At 41.8% G+C, this 25,423-nt stretch overlaps 1 protein-coding gene across 3 annotated transcripts in view; it reads left to right on the forward strand.

Moving 5' to 3' along the window:
* The window catches only part of LOC124864043 (peroxisome assembly protein 12-like), a 30,085-nt gene extending 16,633 nt beyond the window's left edge, over window positions 1-13,452 (forward strand). The window contains exons 2-4 of one of the 3 annotated variants that reach the window (XM_047358650.1): window positions 3,975-4,099; window positions 4,199-4,734; window positions 12,801-13,452. In XM_047358650.1, coding sequence (XP_047214606.1) covers window positions 3,977-4,099; window positions 4,199-4,734; window positions 12,801-13,200 — 1,059 coding nt within the window. In that variant the 5' untranslated portion in view covers window positions 3,975-3,976 and the 3' untranslated portion in view covers window positions 13,201-13,452. Of the gene's footprint in view, window positions 1-3,971; window positions 4,735-12,800 lie in introns of all 3 variants that reach the window. The other 2 variants (XM_047358649.1, XM_047358648.1) reach the window with 2 other exon arrangements.
* Window positions 13,453-25,423: the final 11,971 nt, after the last annotated feature.

Raw genomic sequence — 25,423 nt, forward strand, 5'->3', positions numbered from 1 at the left:
TGAGGCAAAATAAATATATCTGATTGTCACAAATCAGGTCACTAACTAGCAAAGTCTTTGAAGAGAGAGATCTTATGTTCAGTAAGCCACAATTAATTGTTTTATTTTTATTTTCAGTCTGAGTTGTGTTTATTTTTATGAGATTTTCCTGATTTCCTCCTTTTAGATTATTTTTTAACCTATTCAATTTTGGCCATGGGTGAGACACTGTCTAATACGGTAATGGCTGGGTAGCAGTACCGAAGCTGCAGAGAGGAGTATTAAACTACGACCCTGCTTCCTGGTCTGAACCCTGGGTTGTCAGAGTTTCAGTCTTATCAGAGTTAATCTGCAAGCAGTTGTCATTGAGCCACTGTTTGATACTACTAATACAGTTTATCAAGGAGGATAACTTTAAATATTCAGTTGGCTTAAAGGAATAGTACAACTGAATTTTATCAGCTTATAAATGATAAGACAGATCAGAACATTGTGTGATTATTAGGCCTAGAGGGAAAATGCACAAAAGAGAATAGGTCCCAAGACTGAGCTCTGTGGCACCCCACATGGCAGGCTCTTGAGCCTGAAATGACCTAGGGCCTCATGTACGAAGCGTATTTATGCACGAAAATTTTGTGGCACAATGACTGACTGACTGTTTTGGGCTGCACGGTGGCGCAGTTGGTAGCACTGTTGCCTTGCAGCAAGAAGGTCCTGGGTTCGATTCCCGGCCTGGGGTCTTTCTGCATGGAGTTTGCATGTTCTCCCCGTGCATGCGTGGGTTCTCACCGGGTACTCCGGCTTCCTCCCACAGTCCAAAGACATGCCTGTTAGGTTAATTGGTCACTCTAAATTGACCTTAGGTGTATGAATGAGTGTGTGCTTGGTTGTTTGTGTGTTGCCCTGCGATGGACTGGCGATCTGTCCAGGGTGTACCCCGCCTCTCGCCCATAGACTGCTGGAGATAGGCACCAGCTCCCCCGCGACCCACTATGGAATAAGCGGTAGAAAATGACTGACTGACTGACTGACTGTTTTACGCATAACTCGGCATGTGTGCAGAAATCCACGCATATTTTTGACTTGCCGTGAAAATGTGCGGAATGTGCGCAATCGACAATAATAAACTACAGAGAACTAAAACTCACCTAAATACACTGAAATTTGACACCATACAATTTCATTTATTTGACGGGGCATCAAACCTGATGTTTTTTCATGAGTTTGAGCTTTTTTAGCAATGAAACTAAATCACATTGAGCCTCATACAGTAACATAACACACCTTAGTCCGAATGTAAACTATGAAACTTCCTCTGTTTTAGTCACCTGTAGATGGAAATGCACATTGGTCTGTGCGTTGAGGAACATAAAATGCATGTTAATAATCTAAGGGGAACTCTCATTCTTAGCGAAAAAGAAAAATGTGTCGGGTCAACAGTTTAATTCCAAACGGGTCAGGTTTGATTATTCCTAAGGTGGACAAGGTGTAGACAATCACACATGACCATAAATAGCTGCGTAAAGTTGCACGTAATTGTGGATAGATGGTAGCTTTGTCATCGTTCGTGGAGGACATCCCAGATGAAAGAAGTCGGAGGGAGCTTTTTTTCAGAGATTGTAATTATCTGCTGGCAAATGATGATGCTTAGCTTATTAGCTGATTTAGATTGCCCAGGGCAATTATTTTGGAGATCTGCATGGGGCTTGGCTCAGCGTTACAGCGGGAAAATAGGAGGAACCAGGGGTCACCAGTGCCAATTCAAGTTCTCACTACGCTGCTGTCCTTTCAATCGGCGCTTTTCAGAGGGAGCTGACTGACAGGTCATGTATTTAACAGTCATCCCTGACCCAGGCCATGCCAGCCATATGGGACGGCCTCATTCGTATGTTGCTCAGATATAAAAAGTTCCCCTACCTGTGGTTCTCATTTGCAGCCAGGAGCTTATTTCTGAATGTAATCAGAGCTATGAACTGCACTCATACTGCTATAAGGGCCCCACCTGGAAATGAATATGCTTTTGTGAATAGAAAGCATTTTTATTTAATATATGTGCAACCTGTTTCTGAGGCGGAAATGTGTCTCACTAATGCAATGGCTCATTTGCTTCCTCGACTCATGATTCTTTTATACTACAAAAATAATTAGGCCCGAGCAGGAAAACTGCAAGGGCCTATTGTAATCGCTCAAATTCTTATTCTTTCTTTTTTCCGTTGCGTGTTTGCGGGGCAATATAGGGACTTTGCCAAGCCCCTAGATGCACACGCTTTTACCCAAAATTGTCCCCCGCGTAAAATTCTTGTTCCATAATGTTGTTGTCAGTGGGCGTGGCCAAACCACTTAGCCACACCCCCAAACGTGAGATAGGCCCAACTGTAAGTCGTGGAGATCTGAAATTTGGCACACTGCTAGAGCTCCTCAAACCAAGAAAAAAAGTCTCTTGGGGGTATGCCCTAAAACGTACAGGAAGTCGGCCATTTTGGATTAAAGGCCGATTTTTGCCCATTTTTCACTTTTACTCACCTCGAACTTTAACGAACACCTCCTATGGATTTTAAGCTATCGCCTTCATATTTGGTCAACATGCAGATAAGGGATGGGGGATTAAAAGTGATCAAAATCGTGAGTTTTTGAGCATGTTTAGGGGGCATGGCCGGGGCACAAACTTGGCGTTCGCGCCAAAAGTGAGAAATTGCAATAACTTTCCCAAAAAAAATACAAATCACACCAAAGTTGGCAGCAAGGAGGACCTTCGGGTTCCCGACGATCCTATGGGGTCATATGCTGACATCATCAAAGCCACGCCCCCTCAGAACCGGAAGTCACTTTTTTCACTTGGAAAGGTGCCTCTCTGACCCTCTTGACCCAATCAACTTGAAAGTGTGTCAGAAGACAGACAACTAGTGGGTCTAACTTTGTTTGAAGCACAGTAACTTTTCATAAAAGGGCGTGGCCGTGGCGGCGCCGCGAAGTCAGACGTCACGCCATGGCCATACGTTTGGCTCTAATTTCCACATAGATCATCTGATCTGCACCAAATTTAATGTGATTGATCCTTGTCCAGTCCCCAACAACGATCTGATGACATATTAGGTGGGCGTGGCCTAATCCGTCCACAGCGCCCCCTACAAAATTAGAAAAAATCAGCCCCAAGCCATGCTTTGACCGAGGAATCTGAAATTTTGTACACATATGTAACTTCTCAGGACCTACAAAAAACTCTATTGGAGCATTGGTCCAAACGCAACAGGAAGTCGGCCATTTTGGATTGAAGTTGCCATTTTGACATTTCAAGTGGATCCGTAATCAGAGCTATGAACTGCACTCATACTGCTATAAGGGCCCCACCTGGAAATGAATATGCTTTTGTGAATAGTAAGCATTTTTATTCCGAAGGTGAGGTGAGGTTTTATTTTGCCGTGGCGGTGCGCCACAATCAATTACATGTAGCCCTGGTGTTGTTCTGGGTACCTAGTCGGCCACTCAGTCAGCTTCCATCGTATTCTAAACTCAGATGGGAGGCCATCTAGTCAACCCCTGAAGCTTGGTCAAAACTGGGTGATAAACAAAATTGATCAACAGGGTTGTGATCCCCAACATAACCACAAGTCAACACCAGAATGGTGCAAAACAGAGCAACTAGTCAAAGTCCGGATCTTAACCTGATTCAAATGCTGTGTTTGGGGCTCTAAGATAACTGTGCTGAAACAAATGTCTGCAAACTTCAATGAACCTAAGTAACAACGGAAAGAAAAGTGGGTAAAAATTTCTCCACAATAATGTGAGGGACCTGATGAAGTCGTACAGAAAAAATTTACTTTGTTTTCAGCATGACTGTACAAGAGCCACATACAAAAGGTGGAAGTTTTTTATTGGTTAGGAAAATAATTTGTTGTTGTTACTTTGAAAATTTTACTTAAGAGTGTATTAATTCTTATTATCTGATTATCTTTCAAGAAAATTTGGTCTCAAACATGTTGGTTGTTGTGCAGCAGGCATGGCAGAGGCCGGAGCCCATCTAACCTCGACGGCTGTTAATGAGCAGCCATCCATCTTTGAAGTACTGGCACAGGAGTCTCTGATGGAAGCGGTCAGGCCTGCATTGAGACATGCGGTCAAGGTGAGGCTAAATATGAACACACACTGTCAGTTAGTACCAGAGCTTTATGATTTTATGTCCCATCATTTTTTTATTATCCTGCTGCATCAACTCTTTCAGGTTCTGGCTGAATCCAACCCATCCTGCTTTGGGTTTCTGTGGAAACGCTTTGATGAGCTCTATATGCTGCTGGATGTCCTCCTGCAGAACCATTTCCTGTCCAACTGCAGTGCCTCCTTCTCTGAAAACTTCTATGGACTAAAGAGAGTCTCAGACAGGCAGGGCCTTACTGCTCACCTGGGCTTGTGCAGGAGTTCCCGCTTGCGGTCGCTGCTACTCCTGTTCCTTGTGCCATACCTGCGGGCCAAGCTGAAGGTGATGCTGGCTCAGCAAAGGGAGGAGGAAGACTTCTCTATCAGACTGGCACAAACCAGAAACCAGAGGTTTTTCCGAGCAGCAGTGGCAGCGTACCCTTATGTCAGCTCGGCCTGGCAGGCCTGGAACTTCTGCCAGCAGCTGCTTTTTGTTTTCGGAGTCAGCAGGACCCACAGTCCCCTACTGTGGTTGGCCAATGTCAGACTGGCACGGCTCAACACTCAAGACCTCAGAGATATGGAACGGAATATCAGCAACACTCAGAAACTGGCAGATGGGAGGTACGTGATCCATTTTGGATTTTCAGGGTTATGTGTTGCAGGAGTGGATTTTTCACACAGTGAACAATACAAACTGATAACAATGTACGAATACAATGATAAAGTTTCTGAACAGTTTTGAAAAGTGTTGAAAGATATCATTAGACAAGTATTTTTCATGTTTGGAGAAGTATGGGAAAGATTTCTGTTTCTATATATTATTCTATAAAGGTTGTATTAATCCATCAATCTATCAGTCTATCCGTCTGTCCATCAGTGTATCCCTCTATACATCTGTCTGTCTATCGATTCCTGCATCTTTCTATTCATTTTTCATCTCTTCATCTATAAACCACAACAGTCATGTTCGTTCATCTGTCCATTTGTCAATCAATTTTTCTATTTGCCCAGCTCTCGGTTTGTCCCATCCATCCGTCCATCCATCCATTTGTTTATTCACCAGTGGCTCTACTTAGCGTCCCTTGCTTGCTTATGTTGTGATTATTAATCTGAGAATATTATTTAATAATTAATATTTTAATATTTTATCATATAATATTTGGGTCTGTTGAGGATTGTCCTGTGAATACCAGCCCAGTAAGGTGATGGTATTAGGACAGAATAGAAAGGTGTGAGACGAGCTCTGACATTATTGAACAGCATAAACTCTGCACATATATGGAATGAATTCACACAATTTCTTAAAATACAAGAATTTATTAAGAAAAATAAGTCGACTCAAAGTCAAACATATTTCAATCAACAAACTCTTTACTTTGCTAAAACAATCCGACTAAACTACCAAGCAGAATTAAAGAATAGGGAGGATTAATGGACTATGTACAATATAAACAAGTTGATTAAAGATGATTAGAAATCATGACCAAAAAGAGTGATGCAACATTACCATGCAATGATTATGTTTGAGAACCAAGGATTATCTTGAAGAATCTGGAAATGAAGTTAAGTTAGTCTTGGAACCAACTTAGACAATAATCAGTACACCTTTAGACAACCATTCACAGTGCAAGATCAGATAAAATATCATTTTAATGAAATAATATTTTAAAGAATGATCTGCTGAATAAAACCAACCTTCTGGATGCCTAATTCTCAACGGTGTCTAATTAGCTGCAACGGTGTCTAATTAGCTGCCTTCATTTATTCAAATAACATTTGAAGAAATATTATTAAGGGAGTATTTTGGAAAAGAGCCAAATCTTTCTGGAGAAATGGGGCTTAATGGTGTTTACTTAGTTATCAACTCTAGTAAATGATGTTCAGGGACTATTATTCACTAGCTTGAAAACTAACAACCTTTCTGTTAAATACTCTTTAGCAGCAAGCACGTGTTCTTACCGGTTAGCAGTTGAGCTAACAAAGAAGCGGATAGCTTAGCACCAGAAACAAACACATAACTTTAAAATACCTCAGTTAATATAAGGCTTAAAATGCATAAGCGTGGACGGCGCGTTATGAGCAATCTTCTGTGTTTAAAATCACCCTTCAAGTAAAGTTTGACTTAACTTAGAAACACACAAACACACAACACAAACAGAGCATGTGTGCTGCAGATAGCCTGCTAGCACTAAGATCCCCGTAGCAGTCCTCCAGCAGATCCCGCGCAGCCGGGGCCTCAGGTCGGCTGGGTGACGTAGAAAGCATAGTCCTAGATCCCGACCCACAGGTCACCACCAACCCATCTGTGTTTCCAACAAATTACCCCACTCAGCGACACACCCGCTGAGAAGCCAACTCTGGTAATTGGCAGCTCCACAGTCAGAAACGTGGCACTAGAGGCACCAGCGACCATAGTCAAATGTTTGCCAGGGGCCAGAACGGGCAACATCCAATCCTACCTGAAACTGCTGGCTAAGGATAAGCGTAAATACAGTAAGATTGTTATTCACGCTCACGGTAATGACACCCGGTTATGCCAATCGGAGGTCACCAAAGTTAGTGTTGCTTCTGTGTGTAAGTTTGCCAAAACAATGTCGGACTCCGTAATTTTCTCTGGTCCCCTCCCCGATCTGACCAGTGACGACATGTTTAGCCGCATGCTGTCATTCAACCGCTGGCTGTCTAGGTGGTGTCCAGAAAACAACGTGGGCTACATTGATAATTGGCGAACATTTTGGGGAAAACCTGGTCTGATCCGGAGGGTCGGCATCCATCCCACTTTGGATGGAGCAGCTCTTCTTTCTAGGAATCTGGCCGAATTTATTAGTTCTCCAAAACTCTGACAACCCAGGTTCAGACCAGGAAGCAGGGTCGTAGTTTAACACTCCTCTCTGCAGCTTCGGTACTGCTACCCACCCGTTACCCTAATAAGACAGTGTCTCGCCCATGGCCAAAATTGAATAGGTTAAAAAATAATCTAAAAGGAGGAAATCAGGAAAATCTCATGAAAATAAACACAACTCAGACTAAAAAGAAAAATAAAACAATTAAATGTGGCTTACTGAACATAAGATCTCTCTCTTCAAAGACTTTGCTAGTTAGTGACCTTATTTGTGACAATCAGATTGATTTATTTTGCCTCACAGAAACCTGGCTGCAGCAAGAGGATTATGTTACTATAAATGAGTCAACTCCTACTAATTATTTTAATTTTCACATTCCTCGAAATACGGGGCGAGGAGGAGTAGCAACCATCTTTCAGTCCGATTTATTGATTAGTTCCAGACCAATCAATAGCTACAACTCTTGAATATTTAATCCTTAGTTTTCCTCATCCAAATTGAAAGCCCTAAAACCACTTCTGTTTGTTGTTTTGTACCGTCCACCAGGTCCTTACTCTCAATTTTTAGATCAGTTTTCAGACCTTTTATCTAATTTAGTGTTAAATACAGATACATTTATTATAGTGGGGGATTTTAACATTCATGCTGACACTGAAAGTGATAGCCTAAATATAGCGTTTAATGCTATCTTAGACTCACTTGGCTTTGCTCAAAACATTAACAAACCCACCCACCTTTGTCTTCATTCTCTGGACCTTGTGCTGATATATGGCATTGAGTGTAAAGACATAACAATATTTTCTCATAACCCTGTCCTGTCTGACCATTTCTTAATAACCTTTAAGTTTAATTTAACCGAGTACTCCACACCTGAAAGAAAATGTCATTATAGTAGACCATTATCAGACAATGCTGTAACAACCTTTAAAGAATCTGTTCCACTTTTAAGTTCCTCATTATCACTGAAAAATACAGTGGAGGGCAATAATTCTGTTTCTGCCCCTTCACAAATTGATTCTCTTGTTCATAGTGTTACTTCATCATTGCGTGATGCATTAGACAATGCAGCCCCCTTGAAAAAGTAGGTAATTATTCATAGGAGGCAGGCTCCTTGGTTTAATTCAGAGCTGCATACTTTAAAGCACAATGTTAAAAAATTGGAGAGAAAATGGCGCTCTACACACCTAGAGGATTCCTACTTAATCTGGAAAAATAGCCTACTGTTGTATAAAAAGACACTTCTCCAAGCCAGAACAGCTTATTTCTCATCATTAATAGAAGATAACAAGAATAATCCTAGGTTTCTCTTTAGTACAGTTGCTAAACTTACACAGAGTCATAGCTCTGTTGAGCCATCCATTCCCTTAGCTCTTAGCAGTCATGACTTTATGGGATTCTTCTTAAATAAAATTGATTCTATTAAAAATTAAATCTTTAACATAGTCCCGAAGATGATCACTTCATCCTCAGCAAGTGAGACAACATTGGAAATAACTGTAGAACCTGATTTGTGTTTGGACTGTTCTGATCCTGTGGAGTTTCCTGAGTTATCAGAAATATTAGCTTCATCTAAACCTTCAACTTATATGTTAGACCCAATCCCAACCAAATTATTTAAGGAAGTGTTCCCTCTGATTACCAGCCCCATTTTAGATATGATTAATCTATCTTTAGTAAATGGATCAGAACCACAGGCTTTTAAGTTAGCTGTAATTAAACCTTTACTTAAGAAACCTTCGCTTGATCGAGATGATTTAATAAATTACAGACCTATATCCAATCTTCCATTCTTCTCTAAAATTCTTGAGAAAATAGTTGTTAATCAAACGTGTGAACATTTATACAGCAATGACCTGTTTGAAGAGTTTCAGTCAGGTTTCAGAGCTCATCATAGCACTGAAACAGCTCTGCTGAAAGTCACTAATGATATTCTTATGGCCTCAGACAATGGACTTGTGTCTGTTCTGGTTCTGTTAGATCTCAGTGCTGCATTTGATCCAGTCGACCATAATATTCTCTTAGAAAGGCTGGAATATGCTGTAGGGATCAGGGGAACAGCGCTAGGCTGGTTTAAATCTTATCTGTCTGACAGATTCCAGTTTGTTCATGTAAATGATAAATCATCTTTAAACTCCAGGGTTAATTGTGGAGTACCACAGGGTTCAGTACTTTGGCCAATTCTCTTTACTATATATATGCTTCCAATAGGTCAAATTATCAGGCAGCATATAACAAATTTTCACTGTTACGCTGATGATACTCAGCTTTACTTATCCATAAATCCTGATGAACCCAACCAGTTAGATAGACTACAAGCATGTCTTGAAGATATAAAAACTTGGATGACTTTAAATTTTCTGTTTCTAAATTTTGACAGGACCTAAGTTGTCGTCTTTGGACCGGAGTCTTTGGAAAAGAAACTGCTTAGTCAATCACTTAACCTGGATGGCATTAAATTGACCTCCGATAATAAAGTAAAAAAACTTGGTGTTATTTTTGACCAGGACATGTCATTTAAATCCCATATTAAACAGGTTTCTAGGATTTCCTTCTTTCATCTCCGGAACATTGCCAAAATTAGAAATATCCTGTCCAGGAGTGACGCTGAAAAACTAGTCCATGCATTTGTTACTTCAAGGCTGGACTATTGTAATTCTTTACTATCAGGATGTCCACAAAATGCAGTTAAAAGCCTCCAGCTGATTCAAAATGCTGCAGCAAGAGTTCTGATGAAAATTAAAAAGAGAGATCATATTTCTCCTATTTTAGCTTCCCTTCATTGGCTCCCTGTTAAATCCAGAATAGAATTTAAAATTCTCCTCCTCACATATAAAGCCCTTAATGATCTAGCTCCATCATACATCAGAGATCTGATTGGTCCATATATTCCTAACAAAGCACATGAGCTACAGACTGCAGCTGGTGCACGTTTTACTGTGCAAGGATTTGCTTGATTATTAGCCAGGATTTGACTGGAAGATTGCAGGATTTGACTCATAGCAATCTGTTCATGTTAGCTGTAGCTTAATAAGGATGACCACATAAATGTCTTTTGGAATGAAGGCTGTAAATGACTCTGGATTATCTTTACAAAATACAGTGAGTAAAATTAGTATTTGAACACCCTGAGACTTTGCAAGTTCTCCCAGTGAGAAATCATGGAGGGCTCTGAAATTTTTGTCTTAGGTGCAGGTCCACTGTGAGAGACATAATTTAAAAAAAAATCCACAAGTCACAATGTATGATTTTTTAATGATTTATTTATGTGTTATTGCTGCAAATAAGTATTTGAACACCTGCCAATCAGCAAAAAGTCTGGCCCTCAAAAACCTGTTATCCGCCTGTAAAAAGTCTAGCTCCACTCCACTTATTATTCTAAATTAGAAGCATCTGTTTGAGGTCGTTAGCTGCATAAAGACACCTGTCCACCCCACACAATCCGTAAGACTCTAACTACTAACATGGCTAAGACCAAAGAGTTGTCCAAAGACACCAGAGACAAAATTGTAGACTTCCACAAGGCTGGAAAGGGCTACGGAGCAATTACCAAGCAGCTTGGAGAAAAAAGATCAATTCTTGGAGTAATTATTAGAAAATGGAAGAAGCTAAACATGACTGTCAATCGCCCTCGGACTGGGGCTCCATGCAAGATCTCACCTCGTGGTGTAGCAATGATCCTAAGAAAGGTGAGGAATCAGCCCAGAATTACACAGGAGGAGCTGGTCAATGAACAGAGCTGGCACCATTGTTTCCAAGGTTACTGTGGGTAATACACTAAGATGTCATAGTTTAAAGTTTCCTCTGCTTAAATCAGCACACGTCCAGGCCCGTCTTAAGTTTGCCCATGACCATTTGGATGATCCAGAGGAGTCATGGGAGAAAGTTCTGTGGTCAGATGAGACCAAAATAGAACTTTTTGGTCTTAATTTTGCTCGCCGTGTTTGGAGGACGAAGAATGATGAGTACCATCCCAAAAACACCATCCCTACTGTGAAGCATGGGGGTGGAAGCATCATGCTTTGGGGGTGTTTTTCTGCAAATGGGACAGGACGACTGCACTGTATTAAGGAGAGGATGAACGGGGCCATGTATTGCAAGATTTTAGGGAACAACCTCCTTCCCTCAGTTAGAGCGTTGAAGATGGATCGTGGCTGGATCTTCCAACATGACAATGAACTGAAAGACACAGCCAGGATAGCCAAGGAGTGGCATAGCGAGGTTGTGGAGTGGCCTAGCCAGTCTCCAGACCTAAACCCTAGAGAAAATCTTTGGAGGGAGCTGAAACTCCGTGTTGCTCAGCGACAGCCCCGAACCCTGACAGATCTAGAGGAGATCTGGATGGAGGAGTGGGCCAAAATCCCTGCTGCAGTGTGGAGAAACCTGGTGAAGAACTACAGGAACCGTTTGACCTCTGGAACTGTTAACAAAGGCTTCTGGACCAAATATTAACATTGATTTTCACAAGTCTTCATATACTTATTTGCAGCAGTAACACACAAATAAATTATTAAAAAATCATACATTGTGATTTTCGGATTTGTATTTTATTTTTTAGATTATGTCTCATAGTGGAAATGCACCTAAGATGAACATTTCAGAGCCCTCCATGATTTCTAAGTGGGAGAACTTGCAAAGTCCCAGGGTGTTCAAATACTTATTTTCCTCACTGTAAACTTAATTTGCCTCCGACATTCTCTTGCTGCTAAGATAGCTGTGACATTACAAGGACACATCAAATTTGAAACTTAAAATCTAAAAATAAAATCAGTTCCTTTCATTCAGCAGTTTAATACTCATGTATTTACTTTCCACACTTGGGGCCTGATCTTCAAAAAGTACAAAATCACACGCAAACCTGATCTACAAACAAGGTGCTAATCGGAGTGTGTAAAATCCATTGCACGCTCAATCTTTGAAAATCGCACGCAACACGCCCACTTATTGCACGTTAATTTGTTTTTTTTTTTTTTTGGCGCAAGCAATTTAGCGCCCCCCATCTGGGATCCTTGAGGATCAGGGCATTAGTGTCGTTCATAATGTTGTAATTTATACCTTAAATTTAAATATTCACTATTTAGAATTGAGAACAAAGGTTTTAAGTGTGGATTTAGAAAATCCCCAACATTTTCCCCAATATTATTAAACATTCTCCAGCTCAGAATGAGAAGAAAATCCTCCAAACCATATTAGGTGCAATATATAGTAAAGACAGTGATAAACAGCTGTTAACTAAGTCAATTTAAACAGATGAAAGCGCTTTGCATTTGATTTATTCAGAAATTCAAAATTGTGAATAGGCTTTAATGTTACATTTGATCCATTGTCAAAATACTATAAAGCAGCCTTTAGCAATTTTTTAGATGGTGATTTAAATGGAAAAAAAGATTAAAAGATGTGTTCATTAGATTAAAAGACTGGAAGATTAATATTAAATGTTCATGTGGTAATTTAGGCCTAAAGACAAACAGTACAGGTTTGGAATCATACAGTGATGCATGGTTAGAGATCCACTACATGATGTGGATTTGATGAGAAAATGTTTCAGTTAGAGATATGACTCTTACTCTGTGTGAAAGTTTTGAAATTTGAAATGGACTTGCCCTCAAAGACTTGAGACTTGGTAAAAATACCTGTGAACATCATTTTTGTTCTTCCAAATGTACTTAATGTCTTCTTTTACTTGAGCACACAAACCTTCAGGATTTTCTTTAACACTCCTCTAAATTGGTTGTAATAAAGGAAGATCTTACTTCTAGATTTTCTGATATATATAACACTGTTCTAGACCCAGATCTGCACATTAGCTTCGGTCAAAGAGGCTACATGATGTTTCTGTGTTTGCAGACTGGTGCAGAGAGCGTGGTGGATGATGTCACAAACCACACGGAGTGTTGCAGTCTTCCTCTCCACCTCCCTCTCCCTGGGTGTCTTCTTTCTGCAGTTCCTGGAGTGGTTGTATTCCTCGGAAAACCAGAGCATAGTGAAAACCATCACCTCTCTGCCTGTGCCTCCACCCCCGCTCCATCTGCAAGTGGACTGCCACGAGGACGTACAGGTAGCGGCCGACAAGAACTGTCCATTGTGCTTCAAACTACAAAATAACTCCACGGTGCTGTCCACGTCCGGCTTTGTCTTCTGTTACCGCTGCATTTATGCTTACGTTAAAGCCAACCACTGCTGTCCCCTCACTGGATTCCCCACAGAACTACAACACCTCATCAAGATCTATGAGCCGGAGAGTTAGTGCTCTGAAGATGTTTACCCTGTCTTTTGGGAAAATATGGCCTTACTGTTAGCTACATTCCTATGCAGGCTTGTATCAACTGCTCTTTTAAAGGATTTTTGGGAAGCGTAAAAAATTTCTTCTTTTCTATGCAGAAAATTTTAATATCAATGTTGAGAAATTATGATCTAATTCAGATGCTAGTGTTTTCCACTTTGTCTTTATAAATACACATTAAATCAATAAAGATTATGTTGGAGTTGTCCTTCTAAACTCCCGCGTGCTCGTTTATTTGGTCAAAGCATCTTAATTCTGCACGAGAAAAACTAAACTTAAATGTCTAAGAAAACAAAACACGGACAAGAGGTTGAAGCTGATTCACCCGGCCGGGGAAGAGAGGTGCTGTCTCTGTGTAGTCAGGAACACTTCTGTTTTTCTCTCCCCTGCACCGTTCTTTTATTGAACACGCACATACTACAGGAAATATACATTTTACATTTGTTGTGCAGCCCTTCTCAGTTTTCTCACACATTCTTTTGCTGAAGGTCAGTTTCCCACACGTCTTCAGGAATCTTCAGTGAGAGGAGTAAAATGCCTCCCTAATATACTGCCGGCTTCTCACGATACAGACAGAAAACACCTGCAAGCTTTAACCTTGAATAATAAACACTCATTGTGTGACCACAATAGAAGCTACTGTTTAAGGATTTTTCTAACTCTCAAAAGCATAACTAAAAACTCCTAATAATAATCAATCCATAAGCAGCAAATCCCAAATATATCTTAGCATTAGCTACTAATGATAAGGCTTTTATATTTCCACAATTCCCCCTTTTGAAGTCTGTTAAGACTTCACTAAAAGAATACAAAAAGTAAACGTCTATACCAGAAGCCTAAGCACAGCGGACTTGAATCAAATTCTCAACACCCCTTCAGGCTCCTCGTCGTCATCAGGGATAGCCAACAAAGGCATCATATGAGGGTGTGGTTGCCTTGCCTTCAATAGTTGCAGTAATAAAGCGCACAATCAAAGATCTAATACATGGTACACAACAACATCCACACGTCACCATAATAGCAACAAAAACAGCAATGGATATAAACAATGACATAATTAACCCTTTCCAGTGTCCAAACATACCAGTCATCCAGTCTTCGAACGGATTGTCTATTCCTGAGTGCTCATGCATAGTGGTTGAAAGTGTTTTTAACCCTTCTAAAGCTTTTGAGATGGAACCTTCAGGGGCGGTATTATTGGGTATGAAAGTACAACACATATCACCAAACATTGCACATACACCCCCTTTTCTGCTAGAAGCATATCCAGCGCCATTCTATTTTGTACTGTCATAAGGGAAGTAGGTCCTGTTTGATCAGCGAGTCCCTCAAATGCATCTTGAGTTAAGTTCGCGAGGCGTAGGATATTGTAATGAAGATAATTGATACGGTCGACATTCTTGTTAGGGGTCACAGGGAAAAGGGCACCAATGATTGGTATATTCTCAAATCCTGCAGAAATTTGGTCAGCCAATTTATATTCATTTGGTACTCCCCTAGGGACACCTATAGCATCTATATAGGTGGGGGAGACCTGACTTAAATCAAATCCAGCAGTGCTTCGTTTCATAATATGCCGTCGTCTTCTGCGGGTGAGAGCTGTTTGTTGGGCATGTTTAGTGGGTAGACGTTTAAGGTCCTTACCCAAAAGAATAAGGGGAGCCTGTAATCTCACCATTGCACACACCCCTATGGTATTCTTAGGTATGTTGGTAAGTAATCTATGTCCACCACAGTAATAATAGAGTCCAGATCTGGCCCAAGGACCAATAACACTACCTGGTGTAGTAATATTACACCAATCTGATGGGATCTGTCCTACATTAATTTTGGGCGAGATTGATGTAAAGTTAAAACATGTACAGGTCCTTCTCAAAATATTAGCATATTGTGATAAAGTTCATTATTTTCCATAATGTCATGATGAAAATGTAACATTCATATATTTTAGATTCATTGCACACTAACTGAAATATTTCAGGTCTTTTATTGTCTTAATACGGATGATTTTGGCAAACAGTTCATGAAAACCCAAAATTTCTATCTCACAAAATTAGCATATTTCATCCGACCAATAAAAGAAGTGTTTTTAATACAAAAAACGTCAACCTTCAAATAATCATGTACAGTTATGCACTCAATACTTGGTCAGGAATCCTTTGGCAGAAATGACTGCTTCAATGCGGCGTGGCATGGAGGCAATCAGCCTGTGGCACTGCTGAGGTCTTATGGAGGCCCAGGATGCTTCGATAGCGGCCTTTAGCTCATCCAGAGTGTTGGGTCTTGAGTCTCTCAACGTTCTCTTCACAATATCCCACAGATTCTCTATGGGGTTCAGGTCAGGAGAGTTGGCAGGCCAATTGAGCACAGTGATACCATGGTCAGTAAACCATTTACCAGTGGTTTTGGCACTGTGAGCAGGTGCCAGGTCGTGCTGAAAAATGAAATCTTCTTCTCCATAAAGCTTTTCAGCAGATGGAAGCATGAAATGCTCCAAAATCTCCTGATAGCTAGCTGCATTGACCCTGCCCTTGATAAAACACAGTGGACCAACACCAGCAGCTGACACGGCACCCCAGACCATCACTGACTGTGGGTACTTGACACTGGACTTCTGGCATTTTGGCATTTCCTTCTCCCCAGTCTTCCTCCAGACTCTGGCACCTTGATTTCCGAATGACATGCAGAATTTGCTTTCATCCGAAAATAGTACTTTGGACCACTGAGCAACAGTCCAGTGCTGCTTCTCTGTAGCCCAGGACTGGGGAATGTGGCACCTGTAGCCCATTTCCTGCACACGCCTGTGCACGGTGGCTCTGGATGTTTCTACTCCAGACTCAGTCCACTGCTTCCGCAGGTCCCCCAAGGTCTGGAATCGGCCCTTCTCCACAATCTTCCTCAGGGTCCGGTCACCTCTTCTCGTTGTGCAGCGTTTTCTGCCACACTTTTTCCTTCCCACAGACTTCCCACTGAGGTGCCTTGATACAGCACTCTGGGAACAGCCTATTTGTTCAGAAATTTATTTCTGTGTCTTACCCTCTTGCTTGAGGGTGTCAATAGTGGCCTTCTGGACAGCAGTCAGGTCGGCAGTCTTACCCATGATTGGGGTTTTGAGTGATGAACCAGGCTGGGAGTTTTAAAGGCCTCAGGAATCTTTTGCAGGTGTTTAGAGTTAACTCGTTGATTCAGATGATTAGGTTCATAGCTCGTTTAGAGACCCTTTTAATGATATGCTAATTTTGTGAGATAGGAATTTTGGGTTTTCATGAGCTGTATGCCAAAATCATCCGTATTAAGACAATAAAAGACCTGAAATATTTCAGTTAGTGTGCAATGAATCTAAAATATATGAATGTTAAATTTTCATCATGACATTATGGAAAATAATGAACTTTATCACAATATGCTAATATTTTGAGAAGGACCTGTATATGTGCCATTACCTTTATTGGGTGAGAATGGTCCTGTTTTGGTATTGTTAGGGATAGGAGGGAAGATGCTGGCTAAGGTGGTGCCGTTAGCTGGAGATGCCTCGGTGGTCAGTTTAATCATGCAATTATAACCCCAAGTGTCCTCTGGGTACAGAGGAGCAGGGTCGGTAGTTAAATGTGGTCTTGCCGCTGCGCATGCCACACAATCTGATTTACTTTGTTCTTTGGCAGTCTGAGCTATCCATTGGAGCCAGAGGTTATCTTCAGTATATCCTGTAGCCATTTGAATGATTTCTATGGGTTTTAAGGTGTTGTAGTCTATCTTTATCCTCCCCTTGTCTGACTTTGCCTGATTGGAGTGGTTTCTGAAATTTATCTTGATGATGCCTTCCGGATTCTGTGTGTTCCATCCTCGTCGAAGACCAAACATGAAATGGGGGTTGTGTGTCAAGGCTTTAAGAGTTAAAAGAAATGGCTGTTGCCCGTTTGAGGCGGTATTCGGTAAACTACCACGTATCAGGGATATGTTTAGCGCTTCAAGTTTAGGTGTCGGGTCAGGGTTAAAAATATTGGTATTCCATGGTCTGCTGTAATATATAGTATTTCCCCACCCCCTACCGCACAAAGGGGTGGGTGTGTCTGCACTTGTGGACTCACAGTGTGTGGAGAGTTCAACATTACCGCATAGGTAATAGTGGAGCCTCGTCAACCATGTGCTGCCTGAGATTTGGTAAGAGCTACAATTGATAACGTCGCAGAGATCAAATTGAAAAGTCGTGGTCGCACCGAGAGTGTAATTTAATTCTATTCCCCCAAACGCCTGGAGACATTTATCTGGACCCTGGGGTTTGGATTGTCTTTTATTGATCCTGGGATGACTGGAGCATGTCTGGAAAGGAAGTTCACAGAACAATCCTAGAATCAATGTAACTGTGAAAAATGATACAGCACCTATACCTCCCATGACCCAACCCTTAAGGGGCCTGGGTCCTAACTTTTGATCTCCCATTCTTTTCCAAGGTACCTGCAAAGGAAGATAAAGATCAACAATATGGTGAAACACAAAAATAATTCTCTTTTTTTTTTTTTTATTCAGAGTGTTCAGTTCAGTTCTTTGGTGTTAGAGCAGCTACGACCACCAGTGAAAGAGAGGAAAGCTCGATCACATCCGCCTCTTCTGTGTGATGTCCTGGTCTTCATTCACAGGTGTAGACTGACCTGGAGCTAAGTGGTCTCACCAGGGGATTATTCTGCCCCTATTGGTGGGACCACTGATCTGACGGTGCACCTAAGGTGTAGACTAACCTTTAGGTGTAAATGAACGCTTTCTCACCCTAGGGGATTATTCTGCCCCTTAAATTGGGTGAGAAAAGTCTTGAGGTGTGCTGGTGTTGTCCCTCAGGTTCTGGACCTCTGGCAGCGATCTCTGTGGTGCCTCTGCTGCTGCACACTGGCTCCAATGATACCATGTGTCTCCTTTGCCCTTGACCCTCACCGCATGTAAGGTCCTCTCTGTGACCTGAAATGGACCGGTCCACCTTGGCTCTGACCACTTTCTTTTGCTGACTTTCAGGAGGACCCACTCGGCTTCCGAGGTGGTGGTTCCGACCCTGGTCTCTGGTTCTGCTGGGATCTGTTTGGAGAAAGCTGTAACAAGACTGTGGAGAGATCTGTAATAATCACGATGAGACATAGATTGTTCACACTCAGTGAGAAACGATAACCTCGTTTGTGGACCTGGAAATGGCCTCCCTGTTTGCAGCTCATGTGTGGTTAAACCATGTTCATGATTTATAGAACTCGGAATTTGTGTAGATATTAACCTTCTGTCCTGCTCCTAGTTCCAGAGCAGCTATTACTGCCAAAACGTCTGCTTTCTGCGCTGATTGTGTGTCTGTCAGTTCCTCTGCCTGTACTGTGATAAAATCTGTCCCTGTGTGTTCCACCACCGGTATGCTGCCTTAAGTCCTTCTGCATCATGCCTAAAACAACAACCATCTGTGAACAGCTGTCTCACCTGAGGTCCCTCAAGGGGACTGGCTTCTAAATCTGGTCTTATCTTTTCTGTCCTGCTAACCAGCTCTTCACGTTGATGTGGTTCCTCCTGTGTTATTCCATCCGCCATGTTGATTCCCTCATGAGTGAAGGTTATGTTGGGTGCCTCCAAGATTTTTGCTGAGCCTGTGTTGTCTCAGAGCTGTCATGGTGAAACTTTGAGAGTTCACATATGCCACCACACTGTGAGTTGTTAAAACATTCAGAGGGTGTCCCATCACTAAGTGAGCTGTTTTTTGAATTAATTTTGCCAACCCTGCTGCATGTTGTGTGTATTGTGGGTGGCGTTTTTCCATATCAATCATTACTGAAATGTACATCAGCACTCTCCTCTCTCCCCCTTTTTTCTGAAACAAAACTCCATTTACTGCCAGTTTTGTTACAGAAACATGAAAATAAAATGGTGTGGTGTAGTCTGGGAGCGTAAGCTCTGCTGTTTTAACACAATAAAGGTGTCCTCCGCTTCCTGTGTCCAATTAAGGACATTGTTGAGATTGCGCATGCCCTGTTCTCTGACTAGGTCTCTGAGGGGCTGTTTAAGATCGGTGTTACCTGGGATGTAGTTCCTGCTGTAGCCTGTAAGGCCCAAAAATGACAGCATGTCTTTCAACCTAAGAGGTTTAGGGTGTGTTAAAATACGTTGCTTATGTGAACCTGACATGCTCGTGTTTCCTGCGGTAATAACTCCGCCCAGGAAGGAAACTTGCTTCCTTGCTATTTGTAGTTTATTTTTACTGACCTTGAATCCATGTTTATGCAGATGTCTCTGATGCCTTCCTGGGCTTATTTTTTGGGCGGATACTGTGGAACCCAAATAAGCGAGATGCAACCTGAAAAGAAACTGGGGCGCTGATAAGATAGGCTCTGCAAAAGAGCTGCAGCTTTGGGATGATCTATTTTTTTTTTTCTTCCAGGATGATATATGTGCATCTCATGCTCAACAGGGACAAGGAAGATGGAGTTAAATCCAAGACAATCCTGGAAGAAAACCTGTTAGAGGCTGCAGAAGGCTTGGGACTGTGGTGGAGGTCCACCTTCCAGCAGGACAACCACCCTAAACATACAGCCAGAGATACAATGATATAGCTCAGTGTGGAGGTTCCTCCAGCTATTTCTCAGTGTTATTCATTTATCTACACTACTGGTCAAAAGTTTTAGAAACACTTTCTCACTTAATGGGTCTCTTTACTTTCATGACTGTATACATTGCAGATTCTCACCAAAGGCAACAAAACTGGGACTGAAAACACAGGGAATTATATAGTTATCAAGAAATGTGAAATAACTCTAAACATTTTTATATTTTAGATTCTTCCAAATAGCCTCCCTTTGCTCTGATGGCTGCTTTGCTCTCTTGGCGTCCTCTCCAAGAGCTTCATGAGGTGGTCACCTGAAATGGTTTTCCAAAGAGTCTTGAAAGAACTTCCCAGACGTTCATTGAGAGACGACCAAAGGTTAATATTTCAGTCATTACAGCAAACGGCAGCTACTGTAAGAAATCTAAAATAAAAACACATTTAATGTTCTCTTGGGATTTTTTGTTTGCTACATAATTCCATATGTGTTCATTTACAGTTTTGATGACTTCAGTGAGAATCTACATATGTAGGAAGCAACACTGATTGACCATCAATTTCACATGCTGTTGTGAAAATGGAATAGACAACAGGGGGAAATCTTTGGTGATTAGCAAGACACTCAATAAAGGAGTGGTTCTGCAGGTGGGGACCACAGACCACTTCTCAGTACCGATGCTTTCTGGCTGATGTTTTGGTCACTTTTGAATGTTGGTGGTGCTTTCACACTCGTGGTAGCATGAGACACAAGTGGCTCAGGTAGTGCAGCTCATTCAGGATGGCACATCAATGCAAGCTGTGGCAAGAAGGTTTGCTGTGTCTGTCAGCGTAGTGTCCAGAGCCTGGAGGCGCTACCAGGAGACAGGCCAGTACACCAGGAGACGTGGAGGAGGCCGTAGGAGGGCAACAACCCAGCAGCAGGACCGCTACCTCCACCTTTGTGCAAGGAGGAACAGGAGGAGCACTGCCAGAGCCCTGCAAAATGACCTCCAGCAGGCCACAAATGTGCATGTGTCTTCACAAACGGTTAGAAAATGACTGCATGAGGATGGTATGAGGGCCCGACGTTCACAAATGGGGGTTGTGCTCACAGCCCAACACCGTGCAGGACGCTTGGCATTTGCCAGAGAACACCAAGATTTTGATAACTTTTAATCCCCCATGCCTTAACTGCATATTGACCAAATATGAAGGCGATAGTTCAAAATCCCTAGGAGGAGTTCGTTAAAGTTCGAGGTGAGTAAAAGATGAAAAACGGCCAAAAATTTGCCCAAAATGGCCGACTTCCTGTGCATTTTAGGGCATACCCCCAAGAGACTTTTTTCCTTGGTTTGAGGAGCTCCACCTGTGTGCCAAATTTCAGATCTCTACGACTTACGGTTCGGCCAATCTCACGTTCGGGGGCGTGGCTAAGAGGTTTGGCCACGCCCACCGAAGACGACATTAAGGAAGAAGAATTTCACGCCGGGGACAATTTTGCGTAAAATCGTGTGCATCTAGGAGCTTGGCAAAGTCCCCAAATTTCCCCGAAAAGACGCAACGGAATAATAATAAGAAATCCTACGATTCCAATAGGCTCTTGCAGGCCTTGCTGCTCGGGCCTAAATAGTTAAAAGTTATTGATTAGGAACTATTAATTAAAATATAAAATAGGTATATACACCTTCTCCACATCGAGAGGAGCCAGTTGAGGTGGCTCGGGCATCTATACCGGATGCCTCCTGGACGCCTTCCTCGGGAGGTGTTCCAGGCACGTCCCACCGGGAGGAGGCCCAGGGGACGGCCCAGGACACGCTAGAGGGACTATGTCTCTCGGCTGGCCTGGGAATGCCTTGGGCTCCACCCAGAGGAGCTGGAGGAGGTGTCTGGGGAGAGGGACGTCTGGGCGTCTCTGCTGAGTCTGCTGCCCCCGCGACCTGGTCCCGGATAAGCGGAAGACGACAACTACGAGTACGAGTACACCTTCTCCAAAGATGGGACGCTGCGTTCGGAAGCCTTGCTAAATGGCAGAAAGATAATAGTTTCAAAGGGGACCTCTCAGTCCCTGCGTGCACAGTTGGTAAACAGATTAAAACAAAAAGATAAATTAGAACACAGCAAGAGCAGTCTTTAACTGACATAGCCATAATACGGAGGCCTGTTGATAAGCACAGGGCAGAACTTTCAGCTTAACTGAAAACTGAAAACAAGAAGGGGGGGCAGACCGCCACCCATCCCATTAGGCAGAACTGTGCTGAGAAGTAATCTGAGAATAAATAGATCTTGTAGTCAAGTGTTAGTGAGAAACAGGTGCTTTAAAAGTCATTCTATGGTATTATACTACCAGCAACACCATGATAAAATGCAAAAGATTCATTTTACAGGGAAATAATTCCATGTTTGACTCAGATTGTGTGCATTTTTTTTCTTCTTTGAGGTAAGTTAAATTTCAGCTCTGTGAAACCACCTCGACACAGGAAATGCAGCTGCCTGAAAACAAAGATAAAACTTCTGCACACAACAGAAGCCTGTCTCTGCTGAGAGCTCAGGTGAAGATTGTAACTCTACCCTGCATGTGTCAAACTCAAGGTCCGTGTGCCCAAACCGGCCCCCAGAAGTTTAGTGATTCTCTAGAAGTAGAGCCTTTGATATGGTGATTGTGTGCTTGAATGTTATTTTGTCAATCAATAGGCAGTTTTGTCTACATTCTGCCACAATCTGCCTTTTGAAAATATTTTGAATCTTGCTCTTTATGTATACAAAAAGAAAAATTGGCTAAAGTCTTGTTGAGCACTGCAGCTTTACTTGCGCTGAACTCGGAGGAATAATTTGATGGAGGCAGTGGTCCTCTTTAGTCCCTGTGGCATATTTATTCAGTCACATTAACAGTGAACATCTTCTTCTCTTAAATTACACCTCAACAGAGAGAGAAAAAGAAACGTGACGACACGTGTCTCTGACCTCTTTAACTTACGCCTCACAGTGGTGAAAGTTAGGTACTACACCTCACTTGGTAATAATACACCTCACACACCTTAGCATTAACATGAGTACCCAAATTGAATCTCCTAACACCCCCACTTGTACTCAGGTTGCACAAATTTGAACAGAAATTACACTATAAACTACAGTACAGAAGTGGAACTCTTTCTTTCCTTTTAAACACCAAACATAACGTCTGCAAACTTTCTCAGTTTTAGCTTAGAAGCAGGTTTGGTCATGATATCAGCAACCATTTCATCCGTAGTGCAATATAGCAGACAGACTGTCCCTTCATTTACAATAGAACTTACAAAATGATACTTTATATCCACGTGTTTGCACCTCTGTCTGCTCACAGGGTTTTGGCCAAAGCGATTGTTCCCTGATTATCTTCATACACTACTGTCTGTGTGTATTTGTTATCATCAATTCCTTCCAATAACTGTTTTAAATATATGCATTCTTGCATTGTAGAGGCTAGAGCCATATATTCTGCCTCACAAGTAGAAAGCGCTACTGTGGGCTGTTTCTTAGTTTTCTTAGAAACTAAAGAACAGTTCTTGCTTAGGCTTACACAGTAACCTGTAGTGCTGCGTCTGTCAGTTGTGTCACCTGCCCAGTCAGCATCACTATAGGCCACTAAACCTAACATCTCACTGGTTTTTCTGAAACACAGCTCCTTATTTGCAGTTCCTTTGAGGTACCTTAGTACATGCTTCACTGTAGCCCACTGCTCCTCTGTTGGTTCAGAAAAATATTGTGATAACTTGCTTACCACAAAACTTAAATCTGGACGTGTACACGTTGACAGATATATAAGGCTGCCTACAGCCTCTATACATCCTTACATCTTTCATCTTAATAGCATCTTCTGTGTAGCACAATTTCTGGTCACAGGGAGTTTCTCTGGGCTTACAGCTCTGCATGTTGAACCTTGTCAATATCTTGTTGATATATGTTTCTTGTGACATTTTCACACATCCATCAGAGTGAACAAAATCAATACCAAGGAAATGCTTGAGCATGCCTAAATCCTTCATCTTAAATCTGACTGAAAGCATCTCCTTCACTTCATTCATAACTTGTTCATTGCTTGATGCTATTATCAAGTCATCAACCCAGATAATCATAATAGTTTTATGATGTCCTGTCTCCTTTGTATAAACACAGTGATCTGCCTGATTTTGCATGAAACCATTTTCAGTTAGATAATCATGCAGAACTCTATTCCAGTTTCGGCCAGATTGTTTCAGCCCGTACAGAGATTTTTAAAGTTTACATACCAAATCTTCCCCTTCTACATAACCTTCTGGTTGATCAGTGTAGATTTCATAATCGATGGGGGCGTGTAAGTAAGGTGTTTTCACATCCATTTGATGGAGTCACAGATCCTCCTGTGCTGCTTTTTGCAGCAGTACTCTTATGCTTGTCAAGTTGGCTGTTGGAGAGAAAGTTTCACCATAATCTGTCCCCACCTTCTGACTGTAACCCTGAGCTACAAATCTTGCTTTATACTTATCATTTCCTTCAATGTCACTCTTAACAGAATAAACCCACTTACCCTCCACTGTTTTCTTGCCCTTTGGCAGAGTAGTTAGGATAAAAGTGTTATTCTCTTGTAAAGATTGGATTTCTTCATCCATGGCTTTGATCCACTGCTTTGAGTTAACTGACTCCATAGCTTCTTTAAATGTGTGTGGAACACCACATACAGCTCTGTAACAGTAATCTATGGTAGTGTGTATCTCATCACTCTCACTGTTACATGTTACAAAGTCTTTTAGGTGACTTGGTTTTCTTCTCTCCCTGGTAGGATACCTTCCGCTGTCAGATTCATCAGTGGTTACACCTGATTCTTTGTGATTGGGCCCATCAGATGTGGCACTCTGTGAGTTTTTGTCCCTCACTACTGGCTCTTGAACCTCCTTATTTTTCATGTCTATTTCCTTTGTGGTTCTGTCAGCCATATGCTGTCTTACTCCGTCGTAATAATTATTTGGTTCTACCTCATCAATTTGTGTTTGCCTTTCCATATTTGTTTTGCTTATAAATTTAGTAAGTCTGTGCTTCTGGACCTTCTCAGTGGCGGGATGATAGACCAAGTAGGCAGGGCTGTTCTTATCATAGCCCACAAACAGTCCTTGATCACATTTTGAATCAAACTTTCCCTTATTCTGTTTGTATGTGTAACATACAGATCCAAACTTCTGCATTTTTGATAAATCTGGCATTTTACCTGTTAGCATTTGGTAAGGTGTCTTCCCTGTCCTTTTACTGAAGCATCGGTTTCGTACTATGGCTGCTGTTTGAACAGCGTAGTTCCATAGACATTTAGGTAGCTGACTTTCAATCAGCATGCATCTACCCATCTCAAAGAGAGTACGCCAGCCCCTTTCAGCAGTGCCGTTTTGGTGAGGTGAGTATGGCGCTGATGTTTCATGCTTAATACCCTTTTCTCTTAACAAGGTTTGAACATTTCTACATGTAAACACTGTGCCATTGTCAGACCAGATACACTTTACTGTCCCATAAGGGGCAACATCAGCTAGAAATCTTTTTGTTGCCTGCAATGTATCATTTTTTGTCTTTACAAAATACACAAATACTGCATTTGAATAATTGTCAGTGAATGACTGTACATATTTGTATCCATCAATAGACTCT

The sequence above is a fragment of the Girardinichthys multiradiatus genome, chromosome Y (assembly GCF_021462225.1).
Source record: "Girardinichthys multiradiatus isolate DD_20200921_A chromosome Y, DD_fGirMul_XY1, whole genome shotgun sequence".
Taxonomy (NCBI): Eukaryota; Metazoa; Chordata; class Actinopteri; order Cyprinodontiformes; family Goodeidae; genus Girardinichthys; species Girardinichthys multiradiatus.